Genomic DNA, 22,459 nt, shown 5'->3' with positions numbered 1-22,459 from the left:
AAATCTAAAAAGGGTCTACAGCTAATTTTCTAATGCATGTGGAGTAAGACTTTGGTTAGCTTGCTTCCTTAGTTTGTATATCTTTACAACAATATTTGGGATGACATCCAATCTAATTAAAATAAAATATATATATAGGTTTAACAATGCCTATCTATATTGATTGCAGATGTCAATCTTTATAACAAAGCTTGAGTATTTTATACAAACAAAGCAAGAAATTAAACCAAAGTCTTACTCTATAAGCATTAGGAAATAAGCTCAAAGACAACAAAATATTGAATTTTGTTTAAGGTGGTACCCAACACCTTAACTTAAAATAATTTGGCTCGTTTATTTTTCTTAAACATTTTGACAAAGTATTTACTTTGACCCTTTGACAAAAATATAAAAACTTTAAAAAATTTGAACCAACCGTTTAATCAGAAAAAATACACTGGTTATATAGCAGTTTGACAACCACTTATTTTGATCATTAAGAAGCTTAATATTTCCTTTACAAAGCAACGTAATTAACACGTTATGCTGATTTCACAGAGTTATATCCCTGTAATGTTAGGTACCACCTTAAGGAGTTGTATTAAGGTGACAATCATTGAAATGTCCTATATTTTACATTGTTCGTCAATACAGTTCACATATTTTGAACTTGTGTGCATATGTTTAAAGAATATAAGAAAAACACAGAGAGTTTTTTTTCTCAGGAAATGAATACATGTTTCATTTGATGAAGGGGGTACCTTCAGCCACAAAATTTTACCCCAACATCACTTTAAAAGAATTTGTGCATCGAATACCATACACAAATAGATATATCAAAACAGAAAAAATAAACAATCAAACAGGTATTATAAGATAAGAAGATAAACAAAACAAAAAGCAAACAGAATGAAAATTAGATTTCTAACCAAGTGTACTACAAATTAAATGGAGAGAGTATTACGATTATTTTTTATTTATTGCTGTATTCAATTAGTGAGAAAAAACTCAAATTTGAAGTTCAATATTAAGTGACAAGATTTCAACAGGGGTAAATTCCATTCTCACCTGTCTATTTCCATTTAGATCAAATAGCCCTAGCCTGAAAAAGTAATCATTTCTTGAAATGAATTTTAGATTCTGATACAGATGAACAGGATGATTCTACAAGTGAAACTGAAAAGGAAACTGACCCCAGTAAGGAGAGTGAACCTAGTCAACACAATGGTAAATTATCTCTGGTTATCAATCAGGAGAAAAGTCCATCAGCAATGAAATCAGCCAGAGCAAACTTCTTTAATACCCCACCAGAACCAGTCCGATTAGACCCTTTTAAAATGTTCCCTGACATGGGAAATAAAACGAAAGAATTGAAAGAAGTGAAGAAATCCACATCAGAAGAAGAGGAAGAATTTGTAGAAGAAGAAATAATAGAAATTGAAGAATGGGAAGAAATCGCTGATGAAGCAGAAAAGGTAATCAAAAATGTTAATGGAGAACTGAGTGAAGAAGATGAGGGAGAAAATGTTGACGAAGATCAAGATGAAAATCAGGAGGAAAATGTGGACGAGGATCTGGAAGAAAATGTAGATGAAAATAAGCAAGATACTGGTGACGAGTTTGAAGAAGTGTTTGAAAGTGACAATGAGAATATGTCTGATGGTGAAAATGATAGAACTGCCGTTCAGAATGAAATGGAGAAATTATTGGCAGATCTTGATCATAAATCATCTGTCAGTAGTAATGAACATATATTAAAAACCGACAGTTCGTCAGTTTGTGACGAAGAGTTGGTGATGTCTGACGATAATAGATATGTGATGTCAGAGGATAATCATGCTGATATTGAATGTGAAGAAGAGGATCGTATCTCCAGAAATAATTCAAAAAGGACAAGCAGCAATGGTAGTTCTAAAAATACAACGCAGGCTGTCTTAGAAAGTGTAAGAAATATGGGAAGTTCTGATGAAAATAAAGACTTTGCAGGTATTGACGATAGATTTGTGACATGTTCTAGAGGCAGGGGTAGAAATCAAACCCCTGGTAAGAAACAATATAGGAATTCAATAGGATCTGATTCAAGCTTTACAATCTCAACTCCAAGTAATTCTGCTCATTCCTCATTAACTTCCCTTTCTGAAGACAATAGAAAATATGGCGGAGACGATGAGCGGGAGGATGATACCCCAGATAATGATTTGGACGATGATATTTTCCGTCAGTATCAAGTTACGATAAGTCAGAAACTTGATGATGACGATGAAGAAGAATACTCAGAGGAAGTGACTCCTTGTGTACTTGATAATTTAGATGATACATTAAATGCCGAAAAGGAAATTGAAATGGATAATGAGCCGAAAGATGTGGATAAAAGTATTTATGAAACCCCAAATGCAAGTGTTACTAGTGATACGTTTGTATCTGCTGGGAATTCAATTAATATGAATAATAATTATGAAAAGTCTCCAACATTGGAATCTAAAGAATCAGAAAGTTGTGAAAAATGTATCAGTGATGAAAGTGTACTCAGTTCTGAAAAAAATAGTGATACTATAAACCATGTGACTTCTCAGAAAAGAGTTATCTCCCCTCAGATCAGTAGTGATGGTAGTGAAATAGGCACTGAACAAAATGGTGTGAGCAATCAGAAAAAATTAATAGCCCCATTGATTAATAGTGATGGTTCTATCTGGAGGCCTTTACCCAAATTACCAGACCATTTAAATACACAACAGAAAAAGGAACAAATTTACGATAATGCAAGTCCCCGTAAAAGTTCCACTTCTCCAAAAATTTCAAAGAGTAAGAAATTGCTTCAAAGACAAAAGAAACTTCCATTAGATTCAGAAGAACAATCAAATAATGTAAAAAGTTCTGAAAGAAAATTGATTACAATCGATAAAAGTTTAGAGGATTTTAAAATTCCTTCTGCTGTGACGGAACATACGAAATCAGTTGGTGTTTTTTACAATGATGTTGAATATTCCGGTATTGAAAGTAAGGAGAAAAATTTATCTGTTAATGAAGGGAGAAAACTGCCAGATATTAGCAATCTAAAGAGCAGAATTACTCCCCCTGGATTCCAAAGTGAGTTCATGAGGAAACGTCTTGGATCTCCAACATCGTTAGGATCAAAGACGCCATCTAGTCCAGAACCTTCAAAATCTGTTTCAACAAGTACAAATACCCCTCGTGTTCTTTCAGATACCCCTGATATTATAAAAGATGTAAATATGAAGAAAACCAAAATCTCAGTTGACAAAACAAAATTAACGGCATTTAATAGTATTGAAGATAGTTCAAGTCAGAATGAAGAAGGTGCAAGGAAAAAAATAGGTGTTGATGTCAGTCTTAAAAATATTAGTCCCCCCGTTGTGTCAGTGGAACCAAAAAATATTGACGATATTCCATTTGCCGATGATAGTGAAGATGACTATTTAGAGGAAAAAGATCAATTTTACACTCCGAAGACATCTGTAAAAACAAAACCTGATAATAAGATCGAAATACAAAATAAGGATGTTCGTAAACGTATCTTGCCTGTTCCGCCAACACCAAGTACACCGAATGCCGATCATATCAGGGAACTTAAAAAGGAAGAAATAAGTAAAGCTAGAGAAAATGCTAGAATTAAAGCTAGGTTGAAAAGTGATGAGGAATTAGGATTATCAGACATAAATTATACCCCTATATCTGCTAAGAAAATTCAACGCAAGTTGCGCAAGGAATTAAGTACTGGGACTTCAAATACCCCCAGTACAAGTGACATGGTTACAGATAGCGAAGAAAACAAAAAAGTTGGAATCTTACATTCGACACCTAATAATTCTGTCTTTAAAACACCGAAAACAAAAGACAAGAAAAAGAAAAAGAAACAATCTTTAGATATTGTAGAAAGTGGACTATCAAAAGAATCTGATACCGAAACTCCTTCAAAATCTACAAAGAAAAAGAAATCCTTATTACAAATTCTTAAACCCAATAAATCTCCTGAACACAAAGAATTAAAGGAAAAAAATCGTTCATCTTCTACTGACACACTGGAAGAAAAATCGGCAAAGAAAAAGAAAAAGACTCCAAAATCAGAGAAGAAGAAGAAACGACAAAAGTCTACAGATATAGTAGAAATGAAAGATTTACCAACTGTGTTTTCTGAAAAAGTTAAACTTCGGCAGAATGGGTCTCAAAAACGTCCATCTTTATTGCAGAGAAGATCTATGCCACCAAGAGCTGATTGTAAGTTATTGTTTTAGATAAACTAGTCCAGCGATAATTGATTTGGTAGGAGTTTTATTGGCATGATTGGGGAGCACTTAAAATGAAGTGTTAAATTAATGAATCCATTAAATTAATCTGGATTATTTTTAATTTTTGGCTTAATTTCATTTTTGCAAATAGGATGGGTTGTGATTGTTTCATTTCTTTTAATTACATGTGATTTTATGATTTGGTTTGCCACATTTCATGAATGTGTTCATTTTTATAAATCTTCTGTTTACAAAACCAAATATTTTCTTATCCCAGGCATAAATTACCTTAGCTGTATTTTTGGAATTATAGATCCTCAATGTTCTTCAACTTTGTAATTGTTTGCCTTTTGGAATATTTTGATATGAGTTTCACTTATAAATCTTATGTAGACGAAAATCGTGTCTGGCGTACTAAATTATAATCTTGGTACCTTTGATAACTATGTATGCTTTCTGGTGTTTTCCGCTTATATTTCATTCCTTTTTTCATACAAAATATTGCATTTGTTTGATTGGAAGAAAGGTCGGGGTTGAAGTCATAAAACTTTGCTCAGAGCACAAAAATCATGCTTGATACATGAAATTCAGTATTTTAATTGATTGATTCTTGAGTCTTGAGTACAAAAAGCGTGCTTCGAAAGTTTTATGACCGCAAAGCCTGATTAGCCATTAGAAGTGAAAATATTATTTTTTTTAAACGCAGTCCTCATTTTGTAAATGAAAAACATTTTTGAAGTTTTCTAAAAAAAAATTATCAAACTGATTAACATGAACATTGTATTATTGATTTGTAACATATATAAAAGATCAGATATTGATCAATATAAACATGCTTAACTAGTTTGTATTACAAATATAAATGACATATATTTAAGTCTACATAAACATGATATAATATGTGATTATCTTTTTGCATGCGTGATCAAAGATTTACAATAGAAAGTAGATACTTGTAACTGATACATCTTTAAAGAGATTTTTATAGATTATTCTATTGTGAAGTAAATATCTAGGTTTCTTAATTATTGTACATGTACTTATTTGTAAGTAAAGGAATAAAAACAAATATGTCAGATAAAAAGAAAAGAACTGATTTAGAATTGAAAGGCGAAAAGAAAAAAGGTATTTTTCAAAATTGTTAAATGACCTTTATTTATAATGTTTTCTTTGGAGAAAAATTACAAACTATATTTTACCAAAGTAAGTAATAAGGATAGTATTGATTTATAAATAGGAATCATTAAATCATTTTATTAAACATGTCCATTTTGTACTAATTTGATATTTATGTACATGGATATATTGCTTAAAATTGCAATAAATAATTACACACAAAAATTTCTGAATTTATATGAACAGTTATGATATAAGTTGTTGTTTAAACCAAACTCACATTGTTATATATGCTGCTTTTAGCAAATTAAAAAATATTGTGTATGTTTACAGTTGATGAGTTCTCAGATTCAGATGAAAGTCATTTGTCAGCAGATGCCTCACTTAATAGAAGATCTAAGGTATGCATAATGCTGAAATGTATACACATAAACATTAAAAATATCAACTGATAAAGGGCACTAAAAAATTAATTGTGTGATTATTTTAAGAAAAATTATCTTACCTCCTATACATTTCTATCAATATCTTTGGTTAAAAGCTACAGGAGACAGTGTATATTTCATATGTGGATGGTTAGTATTGGTGTTACGTTCTTTAAAGAAACAATATGACGTTGAGAAAAAAACTGAATTGATTCTACCAACAGAAATAGATGAAGTATCAAAATAAATGCAGAAAACACAATTTTAGGGGCCAGCTGAAGGACGCCTCCGGGTGCGGGAATTTCTTGCTACATTGAAGACCTGTTGGTGACCTTCTGCTGTTGTCTGTTCTATGGTTGGGTTGTTGTCTCTTTGACACATTCCCCATTTCCATTCTCAATTTTAAATTGTTGTTATTGGAATTTGTTTTTCTTACAGATCAATAGAAGAAGGTTCTTTAAACTGAAGACTTGTTCACTTTGATAGGCTATTCATGATTATCTGCATTTGGCAAAACCTTTCAGAAATGTGGGCCCTCAAATTGGCCTCAATACTGTATTTGGCAAAACCTGTCAGAAATGTGGGCCCTCAATACTGTATTTGACAAAATCTTTCAGAAATGTGGGCTCTCAAATTGGCCTCAATTCTTTTCAACTTTGTACTTTTGGGGGCTTTTTTAGCTTTTGATTTGAGTGTCACTGAAGAGTATTTTAAAGATGATACGTGTGTCTGGCATACAAAATTCCTGGTATCTATGATGATTTTGTTTCTTCATAGTTTTCTGCCACAGGTAAAGAAAATCAAATCATAACGAGATTCAAATTAATAAAAACATGTATTATTTGAAGCAATACTGTAAACCAACTAAATTTCGCTCGCGATTTATTTTTGTGACTTTCACGAGTAGAAAAATAACACAAAATTACATCGTGGCGAAAAGGAATAACTTGTATATTTACCTATATTACTACATAAAGTAAATAAGAAAATCATGAAATAAAATCACCGCGAAGTTGACTAGCTGGGTATAAAAGCGAAATAAAGTATTCGCGAAAATAAGTTGGTTTACAGTAACTGGTCTTAATGTAACAATATAGCAATAAGTATATTGAACTAAAATGAACAATTTACCATTTCAGAGAAATTTAACAGAGGATGAACTGAATATAAAGATTGCTCGCCGTGTTCAATCAGCAGCTCGTAAACAGTTGAAGCAGAAAGAACAGAAGAGATTGAGGATAGCACAGGAGATACAAAGACAACTAGAAGAGGTGGATGTTAAACAAAAGGAGTTAGAGGAGAGGGGAGTTGTTGTGGAGAAAGCTCTAAGGGGAGAAGGAGAAGGTATTTATGCCATTAAACTGGAAATAAATACTATCAGAGTATAGGGTGTACCTTATTTGATATATTTTCTGGTATTCTTTAATTATGAAGAAAGGCACCTAAAATACTTGATATCAAAGTTAAAAATTGAGAATGGAAATGGGGAATTTGTCAAAGAGACAACAACCCGACCAAAGAGCAGACAACAGCCTGCTGATTGTCTGATTTGTATGATGGATTGATTGATTATAGGTTGCTGAATATTCAGAAAAAACAAAAACATCCCTGTCTGATTTTAATGAATACTATCAAAGAGTGTTTAAATAAGACACAAATTAAGGCTTAGTATTACTGCTTGCAATGATACTTGTATTGGAACTCTAAAATAGGTAACGTTACAACAAGCGGTAGCAGTTACACCTTGTGTGCAATCTGGAACAATACAGTATTGATTTAAGGTGGTACCCAACACTTTCACTAAAATTAATTTGGCTCGTTTAATTTTCACAAAATTTTGATAAAGTATTTACTTTAACCCTTTGACAAAAATTTGAAAGAAGAAAAAAAATATTGAATCAACCATTTAATCAGAAAAATTACAATGGTTGTATAGCAGTTTACCAAACACTTATTTTGATCATAGAGAAGCTTAATATTCGTTAAATAACGTAACGTAATTAAATCATTTAGCTGATTTTACAGAGTTACCTGTAGTGTTTGGTACCACCTTAAACTTCTAGTTCTATTTCCAGATGCAGGACGAGATGAGGCAGGATTGATGCAGGAATGGTTTAATCTGGTATATGAGAAAAATGCTTTAGTCAGATATGAATCTGAACTTATGGTCAAGTAAGTCCATATCCTATATATAGTAGAGATAGAGATACTTCAATAACAGGGGTTAAGAGTTGGGCAAATTTAATTGCATTTATATTTAGTTGACCATTAGTAGAGAAAAAAACAATTGCACATTTTATATTGTTTGGCTTGTGACAAGTTAAGAGTCGACATGATTTCAACACCACATTCAATTTTTCTTTTTATGCCCCACCTACTATAGTAGAGGGGCATTATGTTTTCTGGTCTGTGCCTCTGTTTGTTCGTCCGTCTGTGCGTCCGTTTGAAGAAGTTGAAGTCCAATCAACTTGAAACTTAGTACACATGTTCCCAATGACATGATCTTTCTAATTTTAATGTCAAATTATAGTTTTGACCCCAATTTTATGGTCCACTGAACATAGAAAATGATAGTGCGAAGTTCAGGTTAAAGTTCTTGGTCAAGGTAGTTTTTGATGAAGTTAAAGTTACATCAACTTGAAACTTATTACACATGTTCCCTATGATATGATCTTTCTAATTATAATTCCAAATTATAATTTTGACCCCAATTTCACGGTCCACTGAACATAGAAAATGATAGTGCGAGTGGGGCATCTGTGTACTATGGACACATTCTTGTTTTCTTTTTGTGAAAGAAAAAAAATCAAGGGAGATAATAAATTAAAAAAAATGATTTTAGATGAAATTATGAGTTATGTCCCTTGGAAATATTAAATATAATGGAATTCACATTGGATTTGCTCTGAATCCTTCATTTCTCAAGATATTAATTCCAAGTTAAGAAAAAACACAAAAGTGTTTTTATTTGTTTTTTCATTTTGCCTTGTATAAATAAAATATGTGTAAAAACATTGGAACTCTGTTCTTTGATACAATTGTAAAGTATGACTTAACTATTGTAGTGCCCAATACATGGAGCTAGAAGACAGACATGGCCGATTAGAACAAGAACTTAGAGAAAGAATGGCTATCAACAGTAAGTTTTATTTTCAACTATTAATTTGCATTATTTGAATGTACAAATAGTCACTTGCATGGAAGATTGCATTTTTGAATCTTTAATTTTCAAATTTTGGTAACTTTCTTCGTTCCATTTAAAATCTTATCTGGACAGTTATTTTGATGGTAACAATCAATAATGAAGAATTTTCTAATTTTTAAAGGCCGAAAACTTACTGAGATAATAGAGAAGGATATGGATGGCATCTTGTGCATGATTTACTAACATTCGTATGACTAAAATGTCTTATGATGAGATTTGCTTTTCATCATCAGTGCATCATAAATTGTTTAGCATCACAGAATCAGCTTGTATTCTTGCCACACACATAAAAAACTTTAGGTGTTCATTTTATGTAGAGAAAATTAAAACCCCAAACTGAGACTTAATTTACAAATTTATCACTGTGAACAAAAGAAGATGTGGTATGTACAATGAGACATCAACCTAAGATGTAGACATCTAGAGGTCAAATATATTGTAACTTTGATATTAGTAGGGAGTAGATGCATATAGGCAATAAACAGATAGAATATGACGTAAAATTTAACATCTACTTGAACATGTTACTTGTAGATATGAAAAGTATATAAAAAATTATTAGATCAAATGTATGAATCCGTCAAAAATTTAATGCCAAATAAAGTATATATTTAATTGTGTTTCATAGGTATTTTAAAATTACAAGTTCAGGATTGTCCATTGTCAGAAATGTTTAGAAAATGTGCCGTATATGGTAAAGTTTCCCACACTTACACATTAAGGGCATTGGTTATTTTGGCTTGGTATTTGGTTTCATTCTGGTCTCCCAGTTTGCACAAAACAATGGTTCTTGGCAAGCACTATTTCTACATTTTATTATAAAAACATGTATTTGTATATTTTTTTATTCTATAACTCAGTTGAAAATCGGCTCAATTTCTTATATTGGGAGTCAAATCTATGTGTGGGAAATATCCATGTTTTTCGGCACATTAATTTTTTTTAATGAGAATTTTTAAACAAATTCCATTTTGTTTTTAGTTAAATTACTTCTGAAAGGTAGTTTATCTTCACAGATAATGTTTTTTTTATGTGTGGGTGACAATTCACAGTGTTCTCATTTCACTATGTCTCATCACCCTTATGTTCTATAACTGAATCCTTAGTCATGCAGGGTTGGAAAAGAGGTACGAAAAAATACCATACACCAGATTATGATGACAATGTTTCACGAGTTTTTTTTTTCACAATTTTTGAGTGCATTTTGATGCAAAGAAATTTTTCCCCCTGATTGTCAATAAAGTTTGCCCTTTCAAAGCATGTCTACTGTGGATTCTTTTATTTTTGTAAAGCTAACTTTCTTGGATGGTATCGTTGATATTTGATTTTGCCAGATTTTGCCATAAACTTGAAAGAAATTTTCAATTTGTTTAACATACAAATTCATGGTTTTCCTGTATTGAGGTATACAAAGAAAATTGGTATCCAACAAATAATGATGAATCCACAGTATTTCAAAAAAATTAATAGCTCAAAGCTAATTTCAGAAAGAAAAAAAAAAAATGTTTTTTCATTGAAAAAATGTGACAAGATAGATATTGATTTTGAAATTAGAAAAACATAATTTGTATGCAACAATTCCTGAAAAACGAATTCTCTAATCTCGCATTTGTGTCCATTGTTCAACAATTGTGTGTGTAGTATAAAGACCTGCAAAGGATTCAGTCATGCATTTATACATGTGGAAAGGGTTATATATATATATATATGGTAATAGGGTCATCTTTTGAGTGATGATTTATAATGAGCACATGTTGTTGTATTGATGAGTGATTGCACTTTGATACTAAGGAAAACATACATCAATCATAAAAATTGTAAAATCATATATATTTCCTGTTAGATTTATGTTCCCACTTTATCCTACTTGTTTGTTTATCAGTGAATTGTCACCATGTTCAACTACTCGTGATGTGTATTGTGTAGTTATGTGTTCTGTTTCCTTGTTATTTCCTTAAGGATCCAGGTTATTGTACGGTATGTTCATTTGAGCATATGCTAGATGCCTTAAGCTTTTTGTTGTCATTATTGGTGCAATGGTTTGCTAAATATTGCTGTATAAAATTTTGAATTATTTTCTACAATTCAATAAAAATTGCTTAAAATGTGCAAATTTAATTCAGAAACAGGTCGTAGAAGTAACCGATTCTCGACGAGCGAGATGACCGAGGTTTATTTACCTCGGAAATGTGAGTTCTCACTTCCTGCTTTGCTCCATTTTATTTCCAAATTTTTTCCAAGTTTTTTCCAACAGTTAACATTAGATTTACTTACAATTTTTTTCCTTATAAACCTATATTTTTTCTGTTTGATGGCAGTGGGACATGGGATACCATGGGTTGTTTCAATTGATTTTTGGTGTAAGTCATAAATACTGAGATTTTGAACTATTTATAGACAGGATTTAAAGACGACAGATATCAAAAGTTTATACTCGTAATAAATAAATCATATTCCAGACATTTATATTTTTAATAACAGAAATGGTTAAACATTCATACTTCTTTAAACATACAGTATTAAAAGTAGAAAAAGATTTTCTAATAGTATATATTTTAAAGCAATTTAATATCTTTTTTCCAATTAATAATATATACAGCTATCAGCTTGTGTGCTCGTAGAAAAAAAATCATTCTTTTATAAGTAGATGTTTTTACCTATCCTCTTATCTGTTCTTTCATGGGAGATACATTTATGAAGACTAGCGAGCACATTTATTCTACTCATCTTACAAACTATTCATAGTAATTCATGTGAAAAAATTCCAAAAAGTTTTGTACCTGCTTTGATACACAACAAAGTATACTCCAACATGACTGATTGAAATTTGTTCATGCTTAAAAATATTCAGTAAACTCAATTTTAAGTAAGAAATTCCTGATTATCATTCTAGATAAGGGTGGTGGGGGGACCAATTATTTGAGTTGCACAAAATGATTCTGTAGATTCTTATCGGTCTCCTTTCAATTGTATTTTGATTTATCATATATTTAACTTTAACTGTTTAATCCCAGCATTGTTATCAAAAATCACTAATTATTATATATTGAAAAAATTCAATGTATAAACAATAGATTGGGAAACAATCTATTCCTGAAAACTACAAAATTTTTCATTTGTCAGGGGTTTTTTTAATTTGGAAATCAGTCATGTTACTTACCAGTTAATAGATAGAGAAAATAATGAACACATACATATATCAATTTCACACAGTCACAACATAAACACTGGTGTGTAAATTTTATTTTCAATGCTGCTTTCACAGTAACATTTATTTACCTGCGGTACGCACACTCAATTTGCATCTAACTAATTCTTTATTTTCTGATCATTTTATTATAATATGGTAGACATCTTTTTTATTTTCAATTTTCAGAAAAAGTCAAGATTTATGATTATAAATTTATTGTCTTTTAACTTTATGTTTATGATAAAGATAAAGTATACTATAATATTAATTTAAAGATAGCAGTACTAAATCTCATCACTTGACTTATTCTGTATGGTAGAAGTTTTATTTATTTTTATTTTTTGCTTGTGCATGTCTTTTTTATGGCTAACATTAATTTACAGATGAGCAAAAGACCCCTGAACAGGCAGCAGAGGAGAAACGAATCCTTGATGAATTGCTAGAGGTTGTTGAAGAGAAAAATAACCTTGTTAAAATGATCGAAGAAGATAGAGTCAGGTATTCAAAAAAGAAAATCTAATTTATGTGTTGTGGCGGAAATAAAAAAAAAGAAACTGATGCCAACTGTCTGGAGGGTGCAAAACACTCGGAATGTTATATTAAGATTACATTAACGCTATATGATAGGTCCTTAAATAACCTGATTTATGTGTTGAGGCGGAAATAAAAAATGAAACTGATGCTTCCTGTTTGGAGGGCAGAATGCTATATTATGATTGCATTAACGCTATATAATGGGTCCTTAAATAACCTGGTTTATGAGACCGAAGGGGTATTAAAACTCAACTGACAACCCCATGGCAAAAAGTAAAGTATAAAGAATAACCAACAGCAATCCACAAAATGCACCATAGAAAACTAAAGATTAAGCAACACAAATCCCACCAAAAACAGAGGTGTTCACCGGTGCTCTGGAAGAGTTACTAGATTCTGCCTCACATGTGACACCCTTTGTGTTGTTCTTGATTGTATATTAGGGATAAGTCTCATTCTATGATGTCACATGCAAGGGGGACAGAATTGTCATTATTATTTAAATGGTTTTAATAGTATATAAGGATAGTTTTGAACTAATCATTTAATATAAAATCAGTAATTTTGCAGTATAGCAATACATAGTTTTATTAACTGCATGGATTTAAATGTTAGGATTATCAAAGTTTCATAATCAGTTTAGAAATTACCTGAATGTATATAGATTTTTCCTATTATAAGAAAAACTTGCATGATTAGTTAAAGATTAATAATAATATACTTAAGAGGGTTCAGAACAACTAAGGATTTTTTTCAACATAAAAACTGTGTGTCAAACTGCTATATAAATCCTGTAAATCGAGTGGTTCAAATTTCTAGAAATCTTCATATTTTTGCAAATAGGTCAAAGCAAATATTTTGAAAATTAAACTAACCAAATCTACTAAAATGCTGGGTAGCCCCTGAAGTATAAACTTTACAAAGAAGGTACAATCCGCTCCTCTTGTTGTACTTCAAAGATGTAAGAAGTGCTCTTAAATCTGAAAACATGGCATATTTGGAGGATTCAGTTTTTTTCAAGGATCCAGTTTTAATTCTTTCTTGAATAATACACCTTATCCCTATTTGTCCGCCATTAATGGATATCACACAGATTCCCATAACATGTTGACGTCATAAAACAAATATCTGACCCCACAATGGAAAAGTGATTGTTGTATGACGTTTAAAGTTCAAGCGTCCGGTCAGCTGGGAATAGCAATGGTTGATTGATAAGTCACACTCTTTATACCTTTTATTTTACTGGTATAAATTTAGACATTCTTCTGTGGGCTATATTAATGTCATTTGGTAATAATAGAAATTTGCCTGTTTAAATGTTCACATAATTGGAAGTTGTACTTAACAATGTACTTACGTGTAATTGAACAAATCTAGAATTTAAAAATGATACTATATGTCTAAACAGCATAAGTTAAGGAACAAAATAAGCTACAACATTAAATATAACTTTTATTTTGTTTTAACTTATAACATGTCACATTTTCCTTTTTCCAGAGAGCGAGAAGAAGACCGAGACTTAATGGTCATGATGCGTGCCAAAGGTTTTGATTTGGATCCCATAGATCATACACGACACTTGAAGAATTCATGTGGATTCCCACTATCATGTTAACAAACTATTTCATATGATTTGTACTAAAACCATAAATATCTGCAGTGTAAGACTTCTGGCCATCTGAAGGGATATGTTCATTTGACAGTACTTTGCATTCAAAAGAAAGTTCTGTAAGTTGTGGTTTCGATAAAAATGAGGACCAATTATTTTGCATAATAGAAAGGAAGGGAGTTTCACAAAAAGCATCAAGTGTTGATTTAGTAAAATGAGAGGTTTCTTTTTCACCAAAAAAAATTTAACTTATTTCATTTTCTGGTCAAAATTTGAAGGTAAGGCTGATGTTCTTGGTAAATGTTTAGAAATTGATCTCTGTGTGTGGTTGATAACTGATGTTAATTAATTAAAAAATGCAAACAAGATTTTTATTAGACAAGACACCTCGAGGTATCTGAATATAGTTTTAAAAAATACTTGTAGTATAGATAGGACAATAATTAACAACTGGTACATATAACATGTATAAGCACCTTAAAGTGATAGGACTTTAGATCTTAAAGAACTTTCTAACAAGAATCATTGTGAAATTGTGAGTTCATTTATGTGTAAAGAAGTGATTCATATTTATTTTCTGAGTTTGTTGATGATTTGATTGTACAAATCCTCATCAAAACCTTCTGTGAAGGTACCAATATGTGCAATGTCTCATACAATGTAAATAATCATTATAGGTGTGTGTATGTGTGTGCTAATGTGTAGTGTGCATGGGAGATAACTCTGTCATTCAATGAGTTGTTGAAAGTAGGTTACACCCATTAGAAAAATAGCAAATAAAGCTAAGGTGGCAGTTTTGTTGCTTTTTACAAACATTTATAGAATGTTTTCATAGGGTCACAATTTTTCATACCAATTAGATATTGGATTTAAATACTTATTTATTTGTAGGTCATCTTGAGGGGAAATATAATATGTAGAAGCAATTTATGCATTTAAAAATATTATTTTTAACCCAAAATTGTTCATATTTTTCAACTTTTCACCATGATTTAATCACTGCCATTTTAATCTGTCAAAGATGGATTTTAAGTTTATATCAGTAATAAAAGGTTGGCTCAGATTTGATACACAAACCAGTTTTCATGGTTGATGTTAAACATAATAATACGATTTTGTTTATCATGGGTTTAATACACGCTTTAATACTTCTTTGATTTACACAAACAGTAATTGCTTTACTTAAAAAAATATAGAAATTGTTGGATTTGCAAGTTTTAATCTGATGAATAATTTAAAAGACTTAACATAGATATTACAAAGATTTGATATTAATAAATGATATGGAAGTAAACCAGTGTTACAAAAAAACTGCTATTAACTCAAAAAAATTATAACATATGAAGCTGAATGGTTGAAATGCTTTTAGCTACAAGTATAAAGTCAAAGGTACCATAAAAATACCTGCCAAGAAGAGAAATTTTTCATGTTAATTCAGAATTTGTTATTTGCTACAGTTTTTTGCTGTGATTTTGAAGATATATATCTTGGTTGTTTATTTTAAAATATTATGCAACATATCTTGTTAAGAAAAACAACATGGAGTTGTGTGATATACCTGTTTTGTTAAAAAAAACAAAAAACATTACATTTGTTTTTGGACTTTTACGATGATAAAATGAAACAAATTAAATTAAAGGATTTTTACATTACATTATGATCCTCATGTGACAACAAGATTATTTAGTTTACACATCATGATTTTGTCTTCATTCAGAGACTCAAATTAAGTACAGCTTAATTTTAAAAGGACAACATGCTTAAAAGGTCAAGGTTTCAAAATTCTATTATTCAAGTTTTTGCCAATATTATCAAATGAGATTTATAATATGGACTTAAAATGCATTACATGTATAGGAAAGCAATTCAGATATGGTCATAAAATATTGTAATCAAGATTTATTTACAAAAGTGTACTGTACTTTGAAAGCATCGGGAAAATGTTTCTCATTCTGAAAGCAATAATGCAGATTTTTGCTATAAGTTAATTTGACGTTTAGTGGTTGCAATTTTCAGTGTATGATTTGATATGCAAATACAAAAAAAACATGTTCATAGATATAAGAAGATGTAGTAAGAGTGCCAATATTCATGTGTATCAAGTATTGAATATTTTTATATCAGTTTCAAGAACAAATTTCAATAAGCAATAGATCAAATGAGTATATTCCATGACACATAATGAGGTGACAATGTTCAGTTATAATTTTTGTTATACAGACAAGTTGCCCACAAAAATATTCAAAAGGGTTGATTATTTGTTGTCAAAGATAAACAAAAGCATCTAAGTGGTATAAATATAAAGGTAGTTGGATGGCCAGACACAAAAAAGATTTACATAAATTGATATTTAGAATATAGATAATAAAGATAGGAAAACACATTTATTATATTTATGTGGGAACAAAAAGAAAATCACATATTCAGAAGTATTAGTTTTTTTCTTCTAGTATATCATTATTAAGGTAAACTTTAATAGTTTTTGGTTCGAGGGACTAAAATTTCTGCATTTAACTGGGGACTACAAAAGTCCTTATCACTAATTTTAAAATGTATATGTATTAAAGGTAGTGTAGTCTATGCACACATTGAGATTACACCTGATTTTAGTGTTCAGTATGTGTTTAATTAATACGATGAATAAAAATGTACAAATTATGTGAATTTTATTTTTTTCAGACCATAGTATCAAATACTAGCATTCTTTAAGATTCACATATAACTTGTATAATTTTTATTTATTTCAACGATATTTGTCATCATCATGAATAAAAACAAGTAACTACTTGACTTTCATGTAAGACCATTAATTTATTTTGTATACTTTTTAGGACTTATCATTTGTACTATTCTTTTACACATATGTCTAGTCACATTATATTTTGGTTGTACAGCGCTTGCATATTTATTATGTATATAGCTATCAGGGTTGTGAAGAATGGCCATTAAAATAATGAAAATTATTAAAAATTATCTTATTTCATTATGCCCATTTTATCTCAATTTATATCGCCTCTGTTATCTTGTAGAAGCTTTTAGCCTTAAATGCCAATGGTTGTTAATTTAAATTCTGGCCAGGTCAAACCAAAACATGAAACTTAGTATTTGTGTTTCTCTGCTAAGAACGCCAAGACTGGTCAGTTGTGAGTTGGAAAGGCTGTAACCTTATGAAGTAGGACATTTATGTTATTTTACTTTTATCTAATCATACACAAAACGTAACATGAATACACATGGACATTTCATTTGGTTGAAGAGTATACCAGAGTTGGAGAGACTGTTACCTTGTGAAGAAGGACATTAAAATCTGGCTCAAATAGTCAATCCAGTACAAAACTGGGTTCATATTGATATCAAATTATCATTTTCCTGTCCTGAATATGCTTTTAATTTGCCACTGGATGTTAAATATCCATCCATTTTGATTCATATATCCATTACATTTTGACATCATGTTATATAGGCTAACTGGATCCCTGTATGTAAAACATCCATCCACCTTGATTCTTATATCCATTACCTTTTGACATCATGTAATATAGGTTAACTGGATCCCTGTATGTATGAACTGAAAAAGTTATTGTGGCTGTTTGATATTTCATGCATACATCTTTACTATTAGTCTTCTACCGACTGAAGTTGAAGGGGACTTTAGGTTTGCTCTCAGTTCTTCTGTCTCTCTGTCTCTCCGTCCGTCAGTCCGGCAAATCAATTTTCGTTCCTTTTTAGCTCACCTGGCCCTAAGGGCCAAGTGAGCTTTTCTCATCACTTGGTGTCCTTTGTCCGTCTCCGTCTTCGTCTGTCGTTGTTTACTTTTACAAAAATCTTCTCCTCTGAAACTACTGGTATCTAGTTTTAAAAATGTGTCCGGTGACCCGGCCACAATCATCATTGGGGTATTTAGTTTAAAAAATGTGTCCGGTGACCCGGCAAACCATCCAAGATGGCCGCCATGGCTAAAAATAGAACATAGGGGAGAAAATGCAGTTTTTGGCTTATAACTCAAAAACCAAAGCATTTAGAGCAAATCTGACTGGGGTAAAATTGTTACTCAGGTCAAGGTCTATCTGCCCTGAAATTTTCAGATGAATCAGACAACCCGTTGTTAGGTTGCTGCCCCTGAATTGGTAATTTTATGGAAATTTTGCTGTTTTTGGTCAATATCTTGAAAATTATTATAGAAAGAGATAAACTGTAAACAGCACTAATGTTCAGCAAAGTAAGATTTACAAATGAGTATTTCGGTCAGTTGACCCCTTTTGGAGTTATTGCCCTTTATAGTCAATTTTTAACCATTTTGTAGATCTTAGTAATCTTTTAGAAAAATCTTCTCTGAAACTAATGGGCCAAATTTAACCAAACTTGGCCACAATCATCATTGGGGTATCTTGTTTGAAAAATGTGTCTGGTGATCGACCAACCATCCAAGATGGCCGCCATGGCTAAAAAAAGAACATAGGGGTAAAATGCAGTTTGGGCTTATAACTCAAAAACCAAAGCATTTAGAGCAAATCTGACAAGGGATAACATTGTTATTCAGGTCAAGATCTATCTGCTCTTAATTTTTCAGATGAATCAGACAAGCTGTTGTTAGGTTGCTGCCCTTGAATTGGTAATTTTAAGGAAATTTAGCTGTTTTTGGTCAATATCTTGAATATTATTATAGATTGAGATAAACTGTAAACAGCAATAATGTTCAGCTGAGTAAGATTTACAAATAAGTTAATATGACCAAAATGGTCAATTGACCTCCTAAGGAGTAATTGCCCTTTATAGTCAATTTTTAACAATTTTCATAAAATAGGTAAATTTTCACTTTCATTTTCCACTGAAACTAACTGCACCAAGTTCATTATAGATACAGATAATTGTAAGCAGCAAGAATGTTTGGTAAGGCCGTAGTTTTTGGGGAAAGACTGCTTCAAGCCGTCAATCCCCTATGGGGTTGACCAGAATGACACTCCCTCACATCATTCATTTTGTTTTTATACATGTTATATTGTGGAAAACCCCCCAACAAATCTTACTTAGATTGAAGAGAAGGCGACCCGGAAATGAATAGTTTGACTTTAAACACTTTTTTACACATTTCCCTTCTGTTTTTCACGAAATTATCGTATCTTGAACTCCCATTTACACTATTTACGTTTATTTTACAATTCGGAAAAATTAGTATTACGAGATATTCTAAATATATCCAACCTACATTGTATTTTATAGTGACGTCATTCTTGGAAGAAGCAGGGATATCCTTCATCAGTTCACTAGTTATTTAAATCATTCTTAGAGATCGTGCACTAATTACAAATTTGTATTTGTTAAAACTAAACATAATATTGTTTACTGTAGATGATTTAAACATCAACATACAATACTTTAATTTGTAGGTCATCAACTTTCAAAATAAACAAAGATCGCGGGGTTACATGAGACAGGGGAAAGAAACGATTTTATTACTTTTTTCGGGTCTCACTAATCAGACACAAAAAGCGTCAAAAAGCGACAAGAAGCGTCAAAAAGACTATTTAGCGACAAGAAAAAAATATTCTTCTTGTCGCTAAAATTCTTCTTGTCGCTAATTAGTGAGACCACTTTTTTCTGTAAAAATTCTGAGAATCTTCCTCCAATTCAGGAGCACCTCAATTGATGAGTAATTATCCACTAAAATAAAAGTTAATGTATTTATACACTTCAAATGTGACATTTCATTTGATTAGTAGTCTTCTATTAAAACTAAATTTTTGTGTACCTACATTTCATCATTGTAATGTTTAAAAAAAAATATTTTTAAATTGCATTTTGTAGTTTAAACATATTTATTATTTACAAATATTTCAAAAGTAAGATTTGGAAACAAGCTTCACACAGTTTACATCAATCATATTGTTTTTTTATTAGTATCCGTTTCCCTGTGATGAGAGTTGTAACTCGGAACTTTAACAATGGAAATTTAAAACTGAATAGATTTTTCAGTCCACACTTTCTAAAGAAAAAAACTTAAAAATCCAAGAGTACTGTCACAAAAAATGGAAAATGGCCCTAGCCTGCAGTTCAGTGGTACACAATCAATATTTCAAAAAATTTTGTAGTTGTTGTGAAATGACAGAATTCAGTTGAGTTTTAGATAATTAGCTATCAACTTTAATCAAATGTTTAGATTTAGAAGATGCAGATCTCTTCCATTGGTCCAAATTGAATCCTAAACTAAGGAAATGAAATTACATAAACAACAATTGATTTCAATATTGTCAACCTTTCTACATGTTCTAGCTGTTCTCTTTTTCATTCTTCATATGAAAACTATCAAAAGATACCCCCCTTTCCAAAAACATAATAAAATAGAAACAAGGGCCGTCCTTCTCCTCAGAGCTATTCAGCTCTTTGATTTTATTTTTAGTTTTACGAACCCTCCTACCCTAATTTTTGCTAAATAGGAAAAAAAAAAAAAAATTCTCCTCCGACCCAGTGTTTTTCATGCAAAAAAAAATAAATTTTAGTTCATAACTGCATGAAAGAATCTAAATTTATGCTCTTGGTGATTTAGTAAGTTGTTGCACATTGATTTTCAATTCAAACCTTGTCAAGAAAAAAAAAATAGTTGTTACACTAGTAGAAAATCTCCTGATGAAATAAAAAATAATAATTTTGAAATTGACGGTTGGTATTAAAAAAAAATCAGCAGCAGCATTTTTTTTTTTTCGTCCTCCTACCCATTGGTTTTGTCAAAAAATTTCGTAAAACTAAAAATATAATAACTATGGCCTAAACTAAGATCTACAAACACATCCCCATCACCAAAACACAATTTTTTCATGAATCCATCTGTGTCCTTTGTTTAATGTTCACATAGACCAAGGTGAGCGACACAGGCTCTTTAGAGCCTCTAGTTTAGCTCACCTGGCCCAAAGGCCCAAGTGAGCTTTTCCCATCACTTTGCATCCCTCGTCCGTCGTCGTTAACTTTTACAAAAATTTTCTCCTATGAAACTACTGGGCCAAATTAAACCTAACTTGGCCAAAATCATCATTGAAGTATCTAGTTTGAAAAATGTGTCCAATGACCCAGCCAACCAACTAAGATGGCCACCACAGCTAAAAATAGAACATAGGGGTAAAATGCAGTTTTTGGCTTATAACTCAAAAACCAAAGCATTTAGAGCAAATCTGACATAAAGGTAAAAGTGTTTATTAGGTGAAGATCTATCTGCCCTGAAATTTTCAGATGAATCAGACAAGCTGTTGTTAGGTTGCTGCCCCTGAATTGATAATTTTAAGGAAATTTTGCTGTTTTGGGTTATTATCTTGAATATTATTATAGATAGAGATAAACTGTAAACAGCAAAAATGTTCAGCAAAGTAAGATCTACAAAAAAATTAACATGACCAAAATAGTCAATTGACCCCCTAAGGATTTGCCCTTTATAGTCAATTTTTAACAATTTTTGTAAATCTAAGTAATCTCTTAGAAAAATAATCTCCTCTGAAATTATTGGTACAAATTAAAACAAACTTGGCAACAATCATCATTGGGGTATCTAGTCTAAAAATTGTGTCTGGTGACCCGGCATACCAACCAAGATGGCTGCATGGCAAAAAATAGGACATAAGGGAAAAATGCCGTTTTTGGCTTATAACTCAAAATCAAAGCATTTAGAGCAAATCTGACCGTGTTAAATTGTTAATCAGGTCAAGATCTATCACCTTTGAAATTTTCTGATGAATCGGACAACCTGTTGTTAGGTTGCTGCCCCTGAATTGATAATTTTAAGGAAATTTTGCTGTTTTGGGTTATTATCTTGAATATTATTGTAGATTGAGATAAACTGTAAACAGCAAAAATGTTCAGCAAAGTAAGATCTACAAAAATGTCAACATGACCAAAATGGTCAATTGACCCTCTAAGGAGTTATTGCCCTTTTTAGTCAATTTTTAACAATTTTTGTAAAATTTGTAAATTTTCACTTACATTTCCACTGAAGCTATTGGGCAAGTTCATTATAGATAGAGATAATTGTAAGCAGCAAGAATGATTAGAAAAGTAAGATCTACAAACACATCCCCATCACCAAAACACAATTTTGTCATAAATCCACCAGTCTCCTTTGTTTAAGGGCATATCCAACAGTTTATTTCTGACGGTGAGAATTTTTTCCCT

General features: G+C 31.2%; 1 protein-coding gene across 9 annotated transcripts in view; it reads left to right on the top strand.

The window, feature by feature from the left end:
* The window catches only part of LOC134687317 (F-actin-monooxygenase MICAL3-like), a 61,503-nt gene extending 44,230 nt beyond the window's left edge, over nt 1-17,273 (top strand). For 5 of the 9 annotated variants that reach the window (XM_063547510.1, XM_063547509.1, XM_063547505.1 and 2 more), the window contains 8 exons: nt 1,117-4,215; nt 5,676-5,743; nt 6,907-7,111; nt 7,843-7,939; nt 8,833-8,906; nt 11,096-11,161; nt 12,546-12,660; nt 14,194-17,273. In XM_063547510.1, coding sequence (XP_063403580.1) covers nt 1,117-4,215; nt 5,676-5,743; nt 6,907-7,111; nt 7,843-7,939; nt 8,833-8,906; nt 11,096-11,161; nt 12,546-12,660; nt 14,194-14,311 — 3,842 coding nt within the window. In that variant the 3' untranslated portion in view covers nt 14,312-17,273. Of the gene's footprint in view, nt 1-1,116; nt 4,216-5,675; nt 5,744-6,906; nt 7,112-7,842; nt 7,940-8,832; nt 8,907-9,953; nt 10,203-10,931; nt 10,950-11,095; nt 11,162-12,545; nt 12,661-14,193 lie in introns of those variants that run through there. The other 4 variants (XM_063547511.1, XM_063547512.1, XM_063547514.1 and 1 more) reach the window with 4 other exon arrangements.
* The last annotated feature ends 5,186 nt before the right edge of the window (nt 17,274-22,459 follow it).

The sequence above is a fragment of the Mytilus trossulus genome, chromosome 10 (assembly GCF_036588685.1).
Source record: "Mytilus trossulus isolate FHL-02 chromosome 10, PNRI_Mtr1.1.1.hap1, whole genome shotgun sequence".
Taxonomy (NCBI): domain Eukaryota; kingdom Metazoa; phylum Mollusca; class Bivalvia; order Mytilida; family Mytilidae; genus Mytilus; species Mytilus trossulus.
Note: the sequence above shows the minus strand (reverse complement) of the source record. Positions and strands in the feature narration are given on the sequence as shown.